The sequence below is a fragment of the Lepidochelys olivacea genome, assembly GCF_965140295.1.
Source record: "Lepidochelys olivacea isolate rLepOli2 genome assembly, chromosome: 6".
NCBI lineage: Eukaryota > Metazoa > Chordata > Testudines > Cheloniidae > Lepidochelys > Lepidochelys olivacea.
Genome location: NC_140416.1, coordinates 71253686 through 71275107, shown reverse-complemented (window position 1 = coordinate 71275107; position 21422 = coordinate 71253686). Strand labels below are relative to the sequence as shown.

The following is a 21422-nucleotide window of genomic DNA, read 5'->3' as shown; positions in this document are numbered from 1 at the left end:
TATCCAGCTTCTCGTCCACTGTCACCCCTAGGTCCTTTTCTGCAGAACTGCTGCCTAGCCATTCGGTCCCTAGTCTGTAGCTGTGCATTGGGTTCTTCCGTCCTAAGTGCAGGACCCTGCACTTATCCTTATTGAACCTCATCAGATTCCTTTTGGCCCAATCTTCCAACTGGTCTAGGTCCTTCTGTATCCTATCCCTCCCCTCCAGCGTATCTACCACTCCTCCCAGTTTAGTATCATCCGCAAATTTGCTGAGAGTGCAATCCACACCATCCTCCAGATCATTTATGAAGATATTGAATAAAACCGGCCCCAGGACCGACCCTTGGGGCACTCCACTTGATACCGGCTGCCAACTAGACATGGAGCCATTGATCACTACCCGTTGAGCCCGACAATTTAGCCAGCTTTCTACCCACCTTATAGTGCATTCATCCAGCCCATACTTCCTTAACTTGCTGACAAGAATACTATGGGAGACCGTGTCAAAAGCTTTGCTAAAGTCAAGAAACAATACATCCACTGCTTTCCCTTCATCCACAGAACCAGTAATCTCATCATAAAAGGCGATTAGATTAGTCAGGCATGACCTTCCCTTGGTGAATCCATGCTGGCTGTTCCTGATCACTTTCCTCTCATGCAAGTGCTTCAGGATTGATTCTTTGAGGACCTGCTCCATGATTTTTCCAGGGACTGAGGTGAGGCTGACTGGCCTGTAGTTCCCAGGATCTTCCTTCTTCCCTTTTTTAAAGATTGGCACTACATTAGCCTTTTTCCAGTCATCCGGGACTTCCCCGGTTCGCCACGAGTTTTCAAAGATAATGGCCAGTGGCTCTGCAATCACAGCCGCCAATTCCTTCAGCACTCTCAGATGCAACTCGTCCGGCCCCATGGACTTGTGCACGTCCAGCTTTTCTAAATAGTCCCTAACCGCCTCTATCTCCACAGAGGGCTGGCCATCTCTTCCGCATTTTGTGATGCCCAGCGCAGCAGTCTGGGAGCTGACCTTGTTAGTGAAAACAGAGGCAAAAAAAGCATTGAGTACATTAGCTTTTTCCACATCCTCTGTCACTAGGTTGCCTCCCTCATTCAGTAAGGGGCCCACACATTCCTTGGCTTTCTTCTTGTTGCCAACATACCTGAAGAAACCCTTCTTGTTACTCTTGACATCTCTGGCTAGCTGCAGCTCCAGGTGCGATTTGGCCCTCCTGATAACATTCCTACATGCCCGAGCAATATTTTTATACTCTTCCCTGGTCATATGTCCAACCTTCCACTTCTTGTAAGCTTCTTTTTTATGTTTAAGATCCACTAGGATTTCACCATTAAGCCAAGCTGGTCGCCTGCCATATTTACTATTCTTTCGACTCATCGGGATGGTTTGTCCCTGTAACCTCAACAGGGATTCCTTGAAATACAGCCAGCTCTCCTGGACTCCTTTCCCCTTCAAGTTAGTCCCCCAGGGGATCCTGGCCATCCGTTCCCTGAGGGAGTCCAAGTCTGCTTTCCTGAAGTCCAGGGTCCGTATCCTGCTGCTTACCTTTGTTCCCTGCGTCAGGATCCTGAACTCAACCAACTCATGGTCACTGCCTCCCAGATTCCCATCCACTTTTGCTTCCCCCACTAATTCTACCCGGTTTGTGAGCAGCAGGTCAAGAAAAGCACCCCCCCTAGTTGGCTCCTCTAGCACTTGCGCCAGGAAATTGTCCCCTACGCTTTCCAAAAACTTCCTGGATTGTCTATGCACCGCTGTATTGCTCTCCCAGCAGATATCAGGAAAATTAAAGTCACCCATGAGAATCAGGGCATGCGATCTAGTAGCTTCCGTGAGCTGCCGGAAGAAAGCCTCATCCACCTCATCCCCCTGGTCCGGTGGTCTATAGCAGACTCCCACCACTACATCACTCTTGTTGCACACACTTCTAAACTTAATCCAGAGACACTCAGGTTTTTCTGCAGTTTCGTACCGGAGCTCTGAGCAGTCATACTGCTCCCTTACATACAGTGCTACTCCCCCACCTTTTCTGCCCTGCCTGTCCTTCCTGAACAGTTTATAACCATCCACGACAGTACTCCAGTCACATGAGTTATCCCACCAAGTCTCTGTTATTCCGATCACGTCATAGTTCCTTGACATCACCAGGACCTCCAGTTCTCCCTGCTTGTTTCCAAGGCTTTGTGCATTTGTATATAAGCACTTGAGATAACCTGTTGATCGCCCCTCATTGCCAGTATGAGGCAGGAGCCCTCCCCTCACAGACATTCCTGCCTGTGCTTCCTCCCGGTATCCCGCTTTCCCACTTACCTCAGGGCTTTGGTCTCCTTCCCCCGGTGAACCTAGTTTAAAGCCCTCCTCACTAGGTTAGCCAGCCTGCTGGCAAAGATGCTCTTCACTCTCTTCGTAAGATGGAGCCCGTCTCTGCCCAGCACTCCTCCTTCATGGAACACCATCCCATGGTCAAAGAAACCAAAGCCTTCTCTCCGATACCATCTGCGTAGCCATTCGTTGACTTCCACGATTCGATGCTCCCTACCTAGGCCTTTTCCTTCCACGGGGAGGATGGACGAGAACACCACTTGCGCCTCAAACTCCTTTATTCTTCTTCCTAGAGCCACATAGTCCGCAGTGATCCGCTCAAGGTCATTCTTGGCAGTATCATTGGTGCCCACGTGGAGAAGCAGGAAGGGGTAGCGATCCGAGGGCTTGATGAGTCTCGGCAGTCTCTCCGTCACATCACGAATCTTAGCCCCTGGCAAGCAGCAGACTTCTCGGTTTTCCCGGTCAGGGCGGCAGATAGATGACTCAGTCCCCCGGAGGAGAGAGTCCCCGACCACCACCACCCGCCTTCTCCTCTTGGGGGTGGTGGTCGTGGAACCCCCAACCTCAGGACAGCGCATCTCATGCCTTCCAACCAGCGGAGTCTCCTTCTGCTTTCTCGCCCCAGACATATCATCTGGTCCACTCTCCGCAACGATACCTGTGGAGAGAACATGAAAGCGGTTAGTTACCTGTGTCTGTGTTACTGGAACCCGGACATTCCGCTTACCTCTTCTGGAGGTCACATGTTGCCAAGCTTCTTCACTGGCCTCTTGGCTCCTCTGTGCAACCTGCTCTATATCTGTAGAGCTTTGTGCCCCTAGAAGCCTATCCTGAGTTTCGTCCAGGAAATCCTCAGTTTCCCGTATGCAACGCAGGGTTGTTATCTGTTGCTCCAGACCTTCAATCTTCTCTTCCAATATGGAGACCAGCTTGCACTTTGTACAGACAAAGTCGCTTCTGTCCTGTGGAAGAAAGACAAACATGGCACATCCAGTGCAGGTCACAACAGCTGAACCCCCCCCCTTCCATATCACCTTCCTACTATGAGCTTCCTCAGAGCAGTTTGCAAGACGTAAGCCTCACTGGGCTCCCTCCAGGCGAACTCCCAGGCAAACTCCTGCTGTGTGCTGCTCTGCTGTCCCCGCTGCTCAGCTGGTTCTCCGCCACTCAGCTGGTTCGCGAAGCTCTGGCTATTTTTAAACAGCCAGGCTTCCCTGTCGCAAACAAACAGACACCCTACTGCCCGCCCCCTGCAGGCTAGCAGCCAATCAGACACTCACTCAGGCTCTCACACTGCCCCCCCAGCAAACACACGCTTGGATACTTCCTCAGCAAGCAAACACACACCCTAAGCTATTTATACCCTTTTCAGAGAGGGTTAAAGGACAGGCACTATCCCTTCAGAGACATTATCTAAGTGGTTCTATGACTGTATAGGAACATTTTGAGTGCTAGCCAAGTTATATCCACCTAGTCACTTTAGAGTTCATTCCACTAGAGCTCAGGCAGCCTCTGCTGCTGCCTGTTTGAAGAATTTCCTTGTTTCTGAAATCTTACTCCTGGAGATATTCTGTTCCACTGGGCACTCACAAAATTTATGTCCGCCACAGAAAATAGATTCTGCTGGAGAGAGTCTGCAAGTACACCTTTTGCCCACCAGGGGCTGCTTTGGCCCCAAAACAGAGGGCAGCTGAGTCATGGGCTAGAGTAGCCAGACACTGAGAGGGAGGGGGCACTGGTTGTGTTCCTCATAGCAAAGCCAAGTGAGGAAGTATGGAATGTGGGGGGAACAGACAGAGCGGGGCACTTAAGGCTGCTGGGGTCACACAAACTGTGGTTCAGAATGGCTAGTCGGGGGGGGAAGATGGGGGACAGACCTAATGGGTGACAGCATTGAGCCAGGAGCTGAATAGGAGTGGGGGTGCTGGGACATATGGGGATAGGGGGAGTCTGAGTGGGGATGCAGGCCACATGGGGATGAGGGGGGGAGGAAGTGGCTGAGTGGTGGTGCAGGGACACTTGGGGACAGGGGGAAGGGAGGTGTAGGGACACAAGGGAACAGGGGCAGATGTGCCTGACTGAATGGGAGAGGTTAGGGGTCAGCCAGGGTCTGCATGGGGGAGGCTTCCCAGCTCCCTAATAATCTCCCTTGTGCACTCCCAAACCTGTTCCATACTTCTCCCACCCACACCCAGCAGCCCTCCAGGTTCACTCCCAGGCAATTACTTCCCTCTCCCTCAGCTCCTCCATTACCCCTGACTTCCCAAGCCTTTGCACTGCTTCTGAGGGGTGTGGGAAATTTGTTTCTATATTGTAGTTTAAATGAATTATTACTCAAAATTCTGTAAATATATCTAGTAAGGAATCTATTTGTAAAAACAAACAAACATTTCCTGAATCTTTTTTGTTGTCTTTATTGTTACAGGCGTACTTGCTGACAGGTATTTTGAAATAAATTACCAAAAATAATTGAAACGGGTATGATTATATTATGTTATTTTGACAAATAAAATATGCAGAATTTTAAAATGTGCACAGAATTTTGGCACAGAATTCCCCCGGGGGTAAAATCTGTAGGGGAGCTACATAGATCTCAGTCCACACCTTTACAAGACACATTGTTAGAGGCTTCCAGATCAGAAGCTCACTTTGCTACGGCTGTTCTGGAGTCAGTGCTTAAGCAGGATTTCTACTGCCCACCTTCAAGCAAACAGACAACCGCTTGTCAATCACCAAGCATAGAATTCCTGTGGACAATCACTTGAAGAAGAAAGAACAGTCACTTACTTACTGAACAGTAACTGTGGTTCTGTGAGATATGTTTTCTAGATGGATTCCACCAACTGCCTTTCTTTCCTGCTATTATGAAATCCTGCCCCCCTGGGGTCCTGTATTGGTGAGGGCATTGAGGGATGGTTAGGCCCATTCTTCCCTTTATGCTCTTGGGTGGAGGGGCCTGGGAACATCTAGGGGGCAGGTGTGGCCCCAATGAACACTATTCATCAAAAGAATCTGGTCTCTCACAAATGGGGTGCACATGTACCAAGTGGAATCTATTTGTACAATACATCTCAAAGGCCCACAGTACTATAAGGTAAGTAACCAAGATAAGTAGCCATTCTTTTCTGCAGCCCAGCTTCTCCACAATTCTGGATATCCGCGCTGCTCTCCTCTCTCTGCACCTCCCAGAGGCTGATCAGCATTTGGCACCGCACAGTCTGGCCATGTCCCCACTGCTCCTGCTTGCTTCCAGACTCTTTGGCAGTTTCTTTTGTTCCCTTCCTTACTCTTTCTATGTTAACTTCTCTGCCCAGTTTTTTTGAGGCAGTGGGGAACAGTGTTTTCCCTCCTCAGCATCCCTCCTCCTCCCTAAGTCAGTTAACCCTTTGGTGGTTTAACCCTCCCTGAGTTTCCACTGCAGCATCTCTCTGATGGCTACTCTGCCCCTTGCAGGGTTGGCAGAGCAGCCGAGCAAGCACCAGGTAAAATCTGTGTGCGGCAGCCTTCCCAGGCTTAGAAATGACTAGTTGTTCCCAGTGTACACCCAGCCTTCTGTCCCTAACTCCAATTATAAATCAGATAGGTAAGGGGGATGCCCTACCCGCCGACACAGCAATGAGGGAACAATGGACCAGGAACCCCAGTGCAGAGCAAGAAGAGGCTCCAAAAGTGAGGAGAACCCTGACCACTCAACTGAGAGGATATAAATCCCCAGGGTGATCGCTGATGAGCAGAAAGAGGGGACACTTGTGGGGCCACAAGTCCCCCTCCCTAAAGTGGGTTCTTAGTGTTTTGGGGAAATAAGTAGGGTTTCTAATCAGCCCCCTTCCCTCCCAAGCTGACCAGAAGGGCTCTGACAGTGAGTGCCCCCCACCTTCCAGTGAAATGGGACCCAATCAGGAGAATTCCAAGAGAGACCTCACCAGGCCCTAAGGAGAGCAAACTACAAGAAGGCCTCACCAAAGCTGAAGCAGAGATTCTACACTCCCAAAGTTCACAGAAAAGGTTAAAAATCCTAAAAAGGGTAAAAAGGAGGGGGAAAAAAGGCAAAATAAAAACCTAGAAGATATGAGTCTTCTGACTCCTCCTCCACTGAGGAAGGTGAGCTGTCTCGCTCTGAAATCCCTCTGGGCAGGCTCCTGAGAGTAAGTCTCAGAGTAAATTTCTCCCCTCAACATCCTTCCCTGGGGCTGCAATATCTCTTCAGTCCTTCTTCGAGGAGGTGATTAGTGTTGAATGGAACAAGCCTGATAGGGCAAACACATTAACAACAGTGACCTCAAGATCTAGCTTTAGCATCCCTCACCAAGGATATGGTTATTCCCTCAGAAAGAGAGTTCTTCATTAATGACCCCAACAATAGAAAAATGGAGACCACTCCCAGAAAGGGCATTGAAGCCTCCTCCACCACTGTCCCAGCATCTCTTTCATGGCTGGAAGATCTCAAATCCCTTAAAGACAGAGATCATGCTGACTTTGGCTCCACTTTAAAGAAAGAAAAGGAGGACTTGTGGCACCTTAGAGACTAACCAATTTATTAGAGCATAAGCTTTCGTGAGCTACAGCTCACTTCCTCAGATGCATATCGTGGAAACTGCCACGTGTTTCCACGATATGCATCTGAGGAAGTGAGCTGTAGCTCACGAAAGCTTATGCTCTAATAAATTGGTTAGTCTCTAAGGTGCCACAAGTCCTCCTTTTCTTTTTGCGAATACAGACTAACACGGCTGTTACTCTGAAACTTTAAAGAAAGTCTCCCTAGCAACAGTGTTTGTCGCCAATACTTCAGAGGATGCAATAAGGTTCTCAGCCTAAGCCATGGTCTCCAGCTCAGTAGCCAGGCGTCACTTATGGCTCCAACCCCTGGAAGGTGAGATGTTCACTCTAATCAAGTGCTATGCTTGGCCAAGTTTACAGGCTCCCTCCTTTTTGGAGAAAAAGGCTAGATATGGTGGTAGCTGACAGTGCAGCAAATCCAAAGTGTCTTTCTCTTCCCCTCCAAGTGCCCTCAAAAGGGAATATAGACCAGCCTTTAGGGAGACCAGCCTTTCGCTCATCGTCCTCACAGAGGTACCAGAAAAGGGACAGCAGATTCCCCAAGGGAAAACAATGGAATCAAGGTCCAGGGAGAAAGTCCAGAGGGATCTCAGCCCTTGCAAAATCCACTTTGACAAAGATTGCATAGGCTTCCCTCCAGAGCTGAAATGGCAATATTTCCCATTTTCTAGAGGATTGGTTTTCACTGATGACAGACAAATGGGTTAGGGAAATAGTGAGCCAGGGATACTCCATCAAGCTGCAGGCTCCACCCCATCCATTCTTCATCTAGTTACCCATCTCCAACAACCCCATAAAACACTATCTGATCCAGGATGAAATATGCCATCTTCTGGATATGGGAGTCACAGAGAGTGTTTCAACAGAAGAAAGGCTCTCTTGGTTCCACTTTTGCTCCATCTTCTTAATCTTCATAAATGATTTAGATAATGGCATAGAGAGTACACTTGTAAAGTTTGTGGATGATATAAATCTGGGAGGGGTAGGAAGTGCTTTGGAGGATAGAATTAAAATTCAAAATGATCTGGACAAACTGGAGAAATGGTCTGAAGTAGATAGGATGACATTCAAGAAGGACAAATGCAAAGTACTCCATTTAGGAAGGAACAATCAAATGCACACATACAAAATAGGAAATGACTGCCTAGGAAGGAGTAATGCGGAAAGGGGTCTGGGGGTTATAGTAGAACACAAGCTAAGTATGAGTCAACAGTGTAGAATTTTTGCAAAAGAAGTGAACACGATTCTGGGATGTATTAGCAGGAGTGTTGTAAGCAAGACATGAGAAGTAATTCTTCTGCTCTACTCCTTGCTGATAAGGAATCAGCTGGAGTATTGTGTCCAGTTCTGGGTACGACATTTCAGGAAAGATGTGGACAAGTTGGAGAAAATACAGAGAAGACCAAAAAATAATTAAATATCTTGAAAACATGACCTATGTGGAAAGATTGAAAACATTGGGTTTGTTTAGTCTGGAGAAGAGAAGACTGAGAGGGGACACGATAACGGTTTTCAAGTACATAAATGGTTATTACAGAAGGAGGGTGAAAATTGTTCTTGAGAACCTCTGAGGATAGAACAAGAAGCAATGGGCTTAAATTGCAGCAAGTGGTTTAGGTTGGACATTAGGAAAAACTTCCTAACTGTCATGGTACTTAAGCGCTGGAACGAATTGCCTGTGGAAACTCCATTATTGGAAGTTTTAAGAACAGGTTAGACAAACACCTGTCAGAAATGGTCTAGCTATTACATAGTCCTGCCTTAACTGCAGGGGACTGCACTGGATCACCTCCGAAAGTCCCTTCCAGTCCTACAGTTCCCTGTTTTTTTTTTATTCTATGATTCTTCATTGTATAGAAGTGTATGGATGGTATCAGAGCCTCAAAAGGATCAGCAAATGGATGAAGAAAATGAAGTTTCAGATGGAGATCCTGGCATCTATGGTGTCATCCCTGTCCTTGGGGGACTTCTTTACTTAAGTAGTTCTAGCAGCTGCATATCTCCATATCCTCATGAGACCATGTCACCTCAGACTTCTGAGGTTAATCTCCAGCAGCAAACATTATCAGTAGCAAACACTTCCATTTGGCCAGAGTTCTTACAAATAGGTTACTGGTGATAATAGCTAGACTCAGGTTGCAGGAAACTCACCTGTCCCCTTTCCTAGATGACATCCTGATCAGAGCTCCATTGCAATCAGCTACAGGGCCACCTCTCAGGTGTTGAATCTCTTCAAGGTGGGCATCTTCATCATCAGTACCAAGAAAAGTTCGCTTGTTCCATCCTGGAATTTATTTTCTTGGTCCAGAGCTGCAAAAGACCTACCATAGCCTTCAACTGATAGGACTCCTGGTGTCGTGCATAGGGATCACTCCATTGGCACCATCATGCATCAGAAATCTTCAAGTCTTCATACTAAAAGTCTGGGACGACTTCCCAAAAAACATGAAAGCTCAAGTATGGTTTCCAGCACAAGTGTTCAACTCCTTACAGTGGTCACAGCCACAACAATGTCCATAAAGGCATGCCCATCTGCCTTCCAGATCCTTTCATCCTTACAACCAACACCAGCCTGGAGGGCTGGGGAGCTCATTTGCAGACCTGAACAGCCTAGGGCCTCTGGAGCCAGGAGGAAAAGGCTCACAGCATAAACCTCTCAGAGAAGTTAAGCTAGTTCTGAAAAGGTTCTAGCCCACCCTAAGGCAGAACAATCTGATTCAATCAGACAGTACAATTGTGATTGCATATTTAAACAACCAAGGGGGAAATGAACAGTCTGGCACTGCACATGTAAGCAATGGAAATAATGAGGTGGGCGGAACAGCTCCTCTTTTCCCTCAGAGCAATCCACATCAAAGGGGACCTGAACCAAAGGGTTCAGCAGGCATAGAGTCGTCAACTCGGAGTGGTGCCTGAATCACAAGGGTTTTGATCTCGTTGTTCAGACGTTTGGCCTTCCTTCAGCCAACCTGTTCACAAACTGTACCAATGCAAAGAGGCCAAGATACTTCACAAGGGAGGCAGCTGCATCAAGACAGATGCTTTATTGCAGAGTTGGCCTCAGGGCTCACTTTATATCTTTCTGGGAAGGTGGTCCAGAAAATAAAACAAGAACAGGCGATGGTAATACTGAAAACTCCTCATTGGCTGAGGAGACCTTGGTTCTCAGATCTGATAGAGCTGACGCTGGAGTCCACACACCAGCTTCTGTGGAGACAGGACATACCCTCACAAGATCCTCTTCTTTATCCAGACCCAAAATGGCTTCAGCTGACAACCTAGCTGTTGAGAGGGAATAACTAGAAAGTCTCGGTTTGTCTCCAGAGTCATTAAGACATTGCTTTTTGCCTGTATGTGTGTATCAACAGTAAAAGCGCACTCCTCTATCTGATCGATATTTAACAAATTGTGACAGGAGCATAGTGCAAGCCATTCTGGACTTTCTCCAAGTAGGCATAGACTGAGGCCTTCAGCTCGGTGCCATTGAATGTCAGGCTCTTAGTAGTATGCTATTTGCAGGATCCTTGGGCTCCCTGGCAGACAATCCACAGGTAGCCAGATTCGTCTGAACAGTCCAATTAGCCAGACCGGCTGTCAGGCCACTCTTCCCAAAATGGGACCTACTACTAGTTTTGAGAGCCTTGACAAGCCATCCCTTTGAGCCTGTGACTTTAAAGTCAGCCTTTTATTTATCCATTAAGACTTGTTTCTTAGTAGCCGTCATGTCCACCAGGCAAAAGCTGGCAGCCTTATCTATACAGGAGCCTTACTGCTTGTTCCACAAAGACAAAGTGGTGTTCAGGATACCAGAATTCTTTTTTTCCTAAGGTAAATTCTTCCTATGCTTCCCAAGACGCTGTGCTTCTTTCTTTCTATACCAAACAACATCCAACTGAAAAGTCATGGCGTACCTTAGATGTCAGAAGAGCACTGAAAAAATCTCAAGCATACAAGAATCCACAAAAAGATCAGGTCCCTATTTGTGTCCTTCCTCCTGAAATGCCAGGGACTCAAGGCTTCCAAGTCCTCCATCGCTAGGAGTATTAGACTATGTACTGTGGAAGCCTACAAAATCATCAGAGGCTCCTGTCTGAGAAGAGATAAAGTTGCATTGCATGAGATCCTTAGCAACCTCCTGAGTGGAACAAGCAAGTGTGTCCACTTTGGAAATTTGCAAAATGGTCACTTGGAATACAGCTAACACCTTCATTAAGCACTACAAGGGGGGCCTTCTACCTCCTACAGAGATGGCCTCCTTTGGCAGGAATACACTGCAGACAGTGGTTCAGAAATAAGACAGATGAAACCGAGCTCACAAAAAGGGGGGTAATTCTTTCCTGCTAAACTTTTGTTTCATAACTCTCTTCCTCTGTGTTTTTAACTGCTCACTATTTCCCAGATGTCTAGAATTGTGGGAGATACTGGCCTGCAGAATGGAAATTGGAAAATTTCTTACCGATAATTTTCTTTCTGCTAGCAGCACCTCCCACAATAATGGACATCTCAGCAGATCTCCTCTCTTTGCAGTTTATGGAGGCAGATCAGTGTTTTGGCACAGCCCTGCCCCTCCTGCTTGCTGCCAGATGAGTTATTCCGAAGCTGTAAATCTTGGATAACATTTTGAACAATTATTCCAGAAATAACAAAATTACTACATTAGACCAAGAAAGATGGTGATATGGTAATGATTCCACTTGATATTTGATCCTTGATTCATGGGCCATCTAGGGTCTGTAGAATTGTGGGAGATGCTGCTAGCAGAAAGGAAATTATTGGTAAGAAATTTTCCATTTCCTTAATACACAGACTTCACAATACAAACACATGAGGTTTACCATCATGGAGTTCTAAAAGTGAAGGTCTAGGAAGTGTGTTAAAAGTAGATTTTTAATTCTGCCAACAAGTAGTCATTCAGGCTAAGAGAAGCAAATTGTTTCAAGACCAAAAGGTAGGATAAATAGGAACCTTCCAGCCCAGTCATGTCAAGGGCACTCCATGGATCTGTAAATTGTTTTAATTAATGTTCTGAAAAGCGTACAAATAGTAATTCTGATAGCTTTGACAACTGACACAAAGAAGAATAGCGAGCCCTCCTGAAAAATCAATAAGAAATAGAACAAAAGAACATTACTGACCTCAAGTCCTACTAAATTTAGTTAGCTCAGGAAAAGTGTGCGGTAGATTTAACAGAAGTTTAAATTCAGAGGGTAATCTAACTGAAGAATTCAGAATCTAAGGATGAATAAGGGCAGAGAAAAGACACAGCCAAGAGTAATTTAACACAATGGTACACAATCTCAATCCTATAAATAAAACCTTACTGATAAGGATTTCCGCTAAAAAGATTAAATTTCAGGGACAGTATGATCTGTGCAATGTGAAACTCTTCATAGAGGCCCAGAAATGGATATGGTTACATTAGTCCAGATATAGACGGGGTTCTTTATTTATAAAGTGTAAAAGGTCCCCTGTCCTAAGAAGCTTTATCTTCTAAGTCTCTGATCCAGAGGAACACGTAAGTTTTTGCTTAACTTTAAGCACATGAGCAGTCCCAATGATGTCAATGAGACTTCTCATATGCATAAAGTAAAGCACATGTTTAAGTGCTTTGCTGGGTTGGGAGTGAAAGGCAGAATGTAGTTTTCCCCTTTTACTACAGAGTAGCCTATTTTCTTTAACTTGCAAAATGCCTAAGAACACTAGCACAAAGACAGTTTGAAAAGTTTTTAACTTGCAAAAGACAGAATAAATCTTAAAGATGATGCTGAAGAAGAGATTTAAATAGAAGTAGAGATCCTTTTGGAGAATCCTGTTCCTTTTTCAAATTACACAAAAAATTATGTTGAGCACTATTAAGGTTGCAAAGTCAAGAACTCAAAAGTCAGGAAATGCAAGAATTAAGGCTGTCTGTCCAACTTTAATTTTGGTCCCCTTGTGTACGTTTATTATGATACAGCTTTAAATACATGGTTGGATACTATTTTTTTCCACAGAATCTCTGCCTTGCTCATTGTACAGGATGGATGGTGCTCCGTGAATGAGCAGATATTCAGTATTTTGTTTTATCCTCATTGTTCAATGTGTAGCTCAGGCCTTATTTAGTGCACATTATTCAAACCTTGCTCTGAAGAGAGAATTAATAATATCCTCATGACATTTTCTATGTATAGTATCTGATTGCTTCACAAACATTAAGTAATTTATCTTCATAACACTCCTGGGAAGTAAGGGATAGTCGTATTCCCATTTTACAGATGAGGAGCAGAGGTACAAATTGCTATAAATTTTAATTATTTTGGGTGCCAAACTTTAAACAACTACTACCTGATTTTTCAGAATACTTAGCATTCTATGCCACTTTCAAAGCACAGTTCCCATTAATTTCTGTTGTAGTTGTGAGTGCTCAGCACTTTTACAAATTAGACCCCAGGATCTCAACTTGGACACCCAGAAAATGAAAAACACACAGTTAGTGGCACCTGTCAAAAATCTAGTTTAAGTGGTTTGCCTAGCATCACATAGAAACTTTGTGTCAGAGGCTGGGATGCACTCCAGTTCTCTAGGGCAACATTCAACTATCTTAACCATGAGATTGTCCTTTCTCCTTTTGCAATCCCTTGCCAAAATCCAACTTTTTTGACAAATGAGGCAAGAGTGTTACAGAGAAATGCCTTATTTACTACACAACCATAATTTATCCCCAGAGCAGGTCCACCCTGTGCCCTGAATGCGGCAGGCTTCCTGTGGAAAAAATAGTATTCCATCATGTAATCAAAGATCGTGTCATAATGCATGACTTGACTTTTACCGTGAGTGCTTCACTTTGCAACCTTAATAATGTTCTATTGATGTAGTTTTGTGTGTATAGTTTCCCATTTTTAAAAAAAGTAAACTGAAAAAAACCCCAGAAATTCCATCTCACGACACTCCATGGGCTGGAACCTTAAGATCCACTGCACATATCTCTGCCACTTGACCTAATGGGGAACTGAAAGCAGTAGTAGGGTGTCATCCTTTGTGTCGACGAGCACTAGAGAGGGATGAAACAAACATTGTCAGTGAGTTTTACTGATATTGTCTCTCTTGACATCAGAGAAATGCTGAAACTCCAGAATCTTGGGTTACATTCCAGACTCTGGAGGGAAGTGTGTACTACTGGGCACAGACTCTTCTACCTGTCCCCACCCCCAAAGCTTTGCCCTTTCTGCCTTGTCCCCTCTAACCTATCCCTGTTCCAATCCTTTCTCTTCCCTTGGCTCCTTATCCAAGTCCCATTCTTCTTCTGTACCCGGTCCCAGTCTTTATTCCTCAGGCTTTTCATCTCAGTCCCAGTTTCATTGCCCAGCGAGTCCCAGTTCTCCCCTCCCTGTCTCCCCCTCTCCCTCTCCCTGGATCCCAGTCACAGACTCAATCTCTGGGATTTTCATCCCAACTACATCTCCCGCATCCCTCACAGCTCCTCCCCCACTCTTTTTCCTAGTGTCTTTGCCAAACTAGACTCCGTTTGCTCCTGCACCCCAGCTCCTTATCAGATCTGCCTCTCATCCATCTCTGCCCCCATCCACCCACTGGTTCCTAGTCCAAGTGTCCTTGTCCATCCAGTCTCATCTTCCCTCTCTACCGTGCTGCTTGTCTGATCGCAATGGTGCCCCCCACAGCCAACTGGCTCCCAGTCATTTCTCCCAGTCTACTCCCACCCCCAGTTTCTTCCACTGGTGTTCAGTCCCCGTCTCTCCCTGACTCTGTGGTATTCTGCTTGTTCCAGCTTTCTTTGCCTCTTCACAGTTCCCTATTGCAGACTCCACTCCCTGCCTCTCACTCCTAGCCACCCCTTCTCCACCAGTGAGTCCAAGTGTTCTAGCCAGCCATTTCCAATCACAATTTCTCTTGCTCCCATCTCCAGTCCAAGCCTTACTAGATTCCTAGTCCCATCCTAGTCTTTTCCCTCCCCCGTTTGTCCTGCTTTTCTCCCTGCTGCATTCAAATCACTCCCTGGATGCCAGCAGGTGGGTTGAGAGCACAAGAGAGAGAGGCTCCCTGCTCTCTGTTCCAGTGCTTGGTCCCAGCCCAGCCCAGGGCAGCTGGAAGCAGTCATTGCAAGGAAAGTCTGGCTTTGCCCCATATCCCTGGGCTGGAGAAAGCTCGGCCTCTCTCTGAGGTGATGTGTGCACAGTCTGGTCAATACACGGGGCTGTGAGGGGATGGGGCATGCTGAGTTGTTTTGTGGGGAGGGTGCATGCACAGTCTGGTCAGCACTAAGGGCAGTGAGAGGCTCAATCATACCCATTGTAGATGAATCTTCTGCAATTTTAACTGCTAATGTCAGAGAAGTATCTACTGAGCATGTGCAAACTGATGTTTCAGAGATTTATAACTCGGACAAATTTGGTTGAATTTTCATCCTTGTCAGTTTTCAAATCCCAGTTCCAAAATTTGGAAATGGATTTATTCAAAGCAAAGGTCACCCGAATTTCTTTACATGGGCAAAATAACATATTTTCCCTTAACCTCATTCTCAGAAATGGCTGCAACTGTTTTGGCTGGAATTTTTGTCTTGGCAAAAAAAAAATCAGCCTGAGGCAGACACCCAGCATGGAAAATTGCAGCCTGGACTGTTAAAGTTCCGCACAATTATAAGCAACTGAAAACAGGGTATAATAATGGGAAGGGTTAGGCAACCTTATTAATAGGTAGTGCTACCAGCCTTGGCTATACTACTGTTGTCCCTAGAGAAGGGACCTACTGAAAAATTCATTCCTAGAAAGCAGTTGCATTTGCACAGTCAGCACTTATGCAAACTAAAACCCAAAAACAGAATTGAGTTTGGAAGCACAGACGGTGAAATTCTGCCCTTGGAGGAGTTGCATGCTTGAAATTGAGGGACAGTTTGACTGCCTGGGAGTTATCCTCTGAATGAAATGTTCCAAAAGAGTACTTCCAAAATATTAGTCATAAACCTCAGACATGAATTATTTGTGTGCTGACTTATTCTTGCTAGAACTATTTCTAGTGCAGAGAATAAACTTTTATTTTGTTTATTATCTTCTCTGGTTTCTCCGGGGCATTCCACAGTGGTAATAGAGACATATAGGCTCCCAACCATTCTCCATCTCTGGCAATTTTTAAACCAAGATTGATTGTGTTTTTAAAAGACATGCTCCAGTTCAAAAGGAATTATTTTAGAGCAGTTCTATGGCCTGTGTTATATAGGCAGTAAAACTAGATGATCATCATGATCCCTTCTGGATACAGCACTGTAGCTGGCCACTGTAGTGCTGTCGTGTAAATGCTTCCCACATCAATGGAAGGGGGTTTTCTGTCTATGTATGTAGTCCACCTCTCTGATAGGTGAAATTCTTCCATCGATCTAGCTGCATCTACAGTGGGGATTAGGATATAACTGCGTCACACAGATTTTTCAGTCCTAAGCAATGTAGCTAGGTCGACCCAAATTTTATGTGTAGAGCCAGCCCTATTAATCTATGAACCAAACAGTGTCTTGTTATGTAGACCAGGGATCAGCAACCTTTCACATGCAGCCCACCAGGGTAAGCCCCCTGGCGGTCCGGGCCGGTTTGTTTACTTACTGCGTCTGCAGGTTCGGCTGATCTTGGCTCCTACTGGCTGCAGTTTGCTGCTCCAGGCCGATGGGAGCTGCGGGAAGCAGTGGCCAGCACATCCTTCAGCCCGCGCCGCTTCCCGCAGCTCCCATTGGCCTGTGATGGCAAACTGCGGCCAGTGGGACCTGCGATCGGCCGAACCTGCGGATGCAGCAAGTAAACAAACCAGCCCGGCCCACCAGGGAGCTTATCCTGGTGGGCCGCGTGTCAAAGGTTGCTAATCCCTGATATAGACACTTTCAGAACCCTAGCATCATAAGGAAATTTCTATTCTTTATTGATCTTTTTTACTAAAAGTTTTCTCTTTAGAGCATTGAAAATGATCTACTTCTGCAGTGCCAGTTTTGGCATGTGAAGATCCAGAATCTAGTTCTAGCACCTTTGGTGAAAAGTAGAGAATGGTTCGAATAAGAAAGTACACAGAAGAAAAAGATTTTGAAATATCTTTAACCCAGTGCATGATATTTTCATGGTGAACAAGTGAATATCATGGAGCCAGTGTACCCAATCAGCTGCAAAGATGATCAGGGCAGGTTATGTGAATGTAAAGTCTGTGTGGCTATTTTAAACAAAACACCTAAAGCTTACATCAGAAATACTCAACTTCTCTTTAGTTGTAATGGGTGATTTGCGTGCAGTTTATAAAGCACATGATCATGAAGCACTTAGAGGAGAGGAAAGTGATCAGAAACAGTCTGCATGGATTCACCAAGGGCAAGTCATGCCTGACTAATCTAATTGTCTTCTATGATGAGATAACTGGCTCTGTGGATGAGGGGAAAGCAGTTGACGTGTTATTCCTTGACTTTAGCAAAGCTTTTGACGCGGTCTCCCACAGTATTCTTGCCAGCAAGTTAAAGAAGTATGGGCTGGATGAATGGACTATAAGGTGGATAGAAAGCTGGCTAGATCGTCAGGCTCAACGGGTAGTGATCAATGGCTCCATGTCTAGCTGGCAGCTGGTATCAAGTGGAGTGCCCCAAGGGTTGGTCCTGGGGCCAGTTTTGTTCAATATCTTCATTAATGATCTGGAGGAGGGTGTGGACCTCTGCAAACTTGCTGAGGACACTAAACTGGGAGGAGTGGTAGATACGCTGGAGGGGAGGGATAGGATACAGCGGGACCTAGAAATTAGAGGATTGGGCCAAAAGAAATCTGATGAGGTTCAACAAGGACAAGTGCAGAGTCCTGCACTTAGGACGGAAGAATCCAATGCACCGCTACAGACCAGGGACCAAATGGTTAGGCAGCAGTTCTGCAGAAAAGGACCTAGGGGTTATGGTGGACGAGAAGTTGGATATGAGTCAACAGTGTGCCCTTGTTGCCAAGAAGGCTAACGGCATTTTGGGCTGTATAAGTAGGGGCATTTCCAGCAGATTGAGGGTTGTGATCGTTCCCCTATATTCGACATTGGTGAGGTCTCATCTGGAGTACTGTGTCCAGTTTTGGGCCCCACACTGCAAGAAGGATGTGAAAAAATTGGAAAGCGTCCAGCAGAGGGCAACAAAAATGATTAGGGGGACTGGAACACATGACTAATGAGGAGAGGCTGAGGGAACTGGGATTGTTTAGTCTGCGGAAGAGAAGAATGAGGGGGGATTTGATAGCTGCTTTCAACTTCCTGAAAGGGGGTTCCAAAGAGGATGGATCTAGACTGTTCTCAGTGGTAGCAGATGACAGAACGAGGAGTAATTGTCTCAAGTTGCAGTGGGGGAGGTTTAGGTTGGATGTTAGGAAAAAAATTTTCACTAGGAGGATGGTGAAGCACTGGAATGGGTTAGCTAGGAAGGTGGTAGAATCTCCTTCCTTGGAGGTTTTTAAGATCAGGCTTGACAAAGCCCTGTCATGATTTATTTGGGGATTGGTCCTGCTCTGAGCAGGGGGTTGGACTAGATGACCTCCTGAGGTCCCTTCCAACCCTGATATTCTATGATTCAGGCCATGAACCAACTTCCAGTGCCGTCAGAGATTCTTTCTAGAGTTGAATGAACCCTTTACACTCTGAGGGAATAGTGATTCATGATAGACATAAAGAGAAGTTGCATTAGCACTTAGGGTTATGTTTGAGTGCCACTTCACTTCATTCTAAAGTTAGCAACACAAACACAACCACTTCCTCAAATACCGTAATAATATTTATGTGGAGTTAATTCTTATTGTAAACATGACTTGTTTTTCTTTTCAGAGCAAATTGGCTCAAGAAACCAGATGCAGATTCTGATGAACTTTTCCAAATGGTAGCTGAGGTTTTTATCTTGTGGTGTAAATCACATGTAAGATGTCATTTCTCATTTCTTATCTTCCAGTTTTCTGTATTTGTATATATAAATGTGGCGCACACAATCTTCATGACTTCAACTTCTTAGTGATTTTTGTTTTAGAACTTCAAGAGAGAAGAACAAAATTTTGTGATTCAGAATGAAATCAACAATTTGGCATTTTTAACAGGCGACAGCAAGAGCAAGATGTCTAAAGTAAGTTAAGAAAAATTTTAAGATCAATTAAACCTGAATCATATTTTTCATTTTTTTGATATTTAGTCAGAATAGCTCTGAAAGTATAACCAAATTGCTGCTTTTCTGCTGATAGAGCACACAAAAATGCAGTTGCTTTTTTTTTATAAATATGAAGAAACTTTCTGTGCAGAAACTAGTTATACTTATCACATTTTCTGATGAAATGTTTGCTGAATAAGCATGGAAGGAAACCATTTACATACGTTTGCAAAAAGCATTAGAAAGATTACATGCACAAAAGAATGCTTATCTTAAAAGCAGCAGTGTGGCCTTTTTAGTGTATTACAAGTTCAATATTTTGTGAAAATTATGCAAGGAAACATTTATAGCCTGATTTCTCTCCCCTGAAGTCAGTAGGTGTTTTGCCATTTACTGTAAACGGAGCAGTATGGGCTCATCCTCTGCATATATCTGTTTATGTATATGTACAGTATATACGTTAAAAGAAAAGGAGGACTTGTGGCACCTTAGAGACGAACCAATTTATTTGAGCATAAGCTTTCGTGAGCTACAGCTCACTTCATCGGATGCATCTTGCTTTGTTGTTTATTACTGACAGCATTCATCTCTCTTTTATTCATTTTTGTAACATGCCCAGATACCAGGGTGATGCCTGCAAAATATATTTTGATATACATGTGGTGGAGAAAATGTATGGTAGAGTGGCTTAAAGGTTTCATTGGCATGAGCTGAGGAAGGTCGCAGTACTCAACAGCAAACCCATAAGTGAATTGCACAGGTTAATTCCAGACTAGTGTTGATGAAAACATATCACAAAACACCACCCTGTATTTTATATATGTCACAGATTTATAGAAAACCTATTTTAAAATTTTCTAGAGTGGTTTTAAAAAAATAAATGTGGGCTTATGATGCTTTTGCAGGGTGCCCAGAACTATAAGCCATTGCATTACCCCTCTGCATCAGCAAGACACAGCTTTGGTGGCGATTAGACTATGCCAGCGCCCTGCCACACCAGTCTAGCTGCCTCAACCGCAAATTCCTTGAGACTGTGCCAGTCTTAGCCTTGCCTTGCAGATAACAGTCAGTGAATTACAGTTCCCAAATCCCCTGAAAGAGTGTTCCTTTGCCATGTCTAGCTGCTATCGCTGGACGCTCACAGAAATTACCAATGCCGCTGCCTCCAAAGAGACAATGCACACACAAGCCTGTTAGTCTTGCTGAGGACCCACACTTTACTTTAATACACAGAACTAAGGTGATTGTATGGTCAAAACAAAAATAAGTTTATTAATAAGGAAAAGATATTTAAGTGATGGCAAGCAAGGGTAATAGAAACAGAAAGTGGTTAGAAATAAAAACAAAAATAAAACACACTTTCTAGTGTCTAAAACTTAACAAATTATAATGCTGGTCTCAGGCAGTTTCTCGCTTAGTTAGTTCTCAGTGTCCTCAATCCGCATGGCTAGAGAATCCACCTTTTACAGATTCAGAGAGTACTTGTGGAGGCAGAGGGGTAACATACGGTGACTTAGTTCTGAGCGCCCTGAGCAAGTGTCTCAGGACTCATGGTAACTAAGGTAGTCTAACGTCAGAGGACACGAAGAGACAGAAAGTATATACCTCTAAATTTATTTTAAAATCTCTGTAAATTACCATGTAGTTTCTTTCTTAAACATAAAAATGTCATAAATTTAAAATGCAGCATTTGGGGACTAGTAAGACTAAAACTAAAGTGTGTCCTTGTCATAAATATAAAGGGAAGGGTAAACCCCTTTGAAATCCCTCCTGGCCAGGGGAAAGCTCCTCTCACCTGTAAAGGGTTAAGAAGCTAAAGGTAACCTCGCTGGCACCTGACCAAAATGACCAATGAGGAGACAAGATACTTTCAAAAGCTGGGAGGAGGGAGAGAAACAAAGGGTCTGTGTCTGTCTGTAGTCGTCTTGGCCGGGGACAGAACAGGAATGGAGTCTTAGAACTTTTAGTAAGTAATCTAGCTAGGTATGTGTTAGATTATGATTTCTTTAAATGGCTGAGAAAAGAGTTGTGCTGAATAGAATAACTATTTCTGTCTGTGTATCTTTTTTGTAACTTAAGGTTTTGCCTAGAGGGGTTCTCTATGTTTTTGAATCTAATTACCCTGTAAGATATATACCATCCTGATTTTACAGGGGGGATTTCTTTATTTCTATTTACTTCTATTTTTTATTAAAAGTCTTCTTGTAAAACACTGAATGCTTTTTCATTGTTCTCAGATCCAAGGGTTTGGGTTTGTGGTCACCTATGCAAATTGGTGAGGCTTTTTATCCAACATTTCCCAGGAAAGGGGGAGTGCAAGTGTTGGGAGGATTGTTCATTGTTCTTAAGATCCAAGGGTCTGGGTCTGTGGTCACCTATGCAAATTGGTGAGGCTTTTTACCAAACCTTGTCCAGGAAGTGGGGTGCAAG

The 21422-nt window shown here is 44.8% G+C and overlaps 1 protein-coding gene across 1 annotated transcript in view; it reads left to right on the top strand.

The window, feature by feature from the left end:
- The window catches only part of RYR3 (ryanodine receptor 3), a gene marked incomplete at its 5' end in the record, with an annotated part of 579989 nt that overhangs the window by 438144 nt on the left and 120423 nt on the right, over positions 1-21422 (top strand). The window contains 2 exons of the mRNA XM_084631721.1: positions 18683-18770; positions 18879-18971. Coding sequence (XP_084487847.1) covers positions 18683-18770; positions 18879-18971 — 181 coding nt within the window. The remainder of the gene's footprint in view (positions 1-18682; positions 18771-18878; positions 18972-21422) is intronic.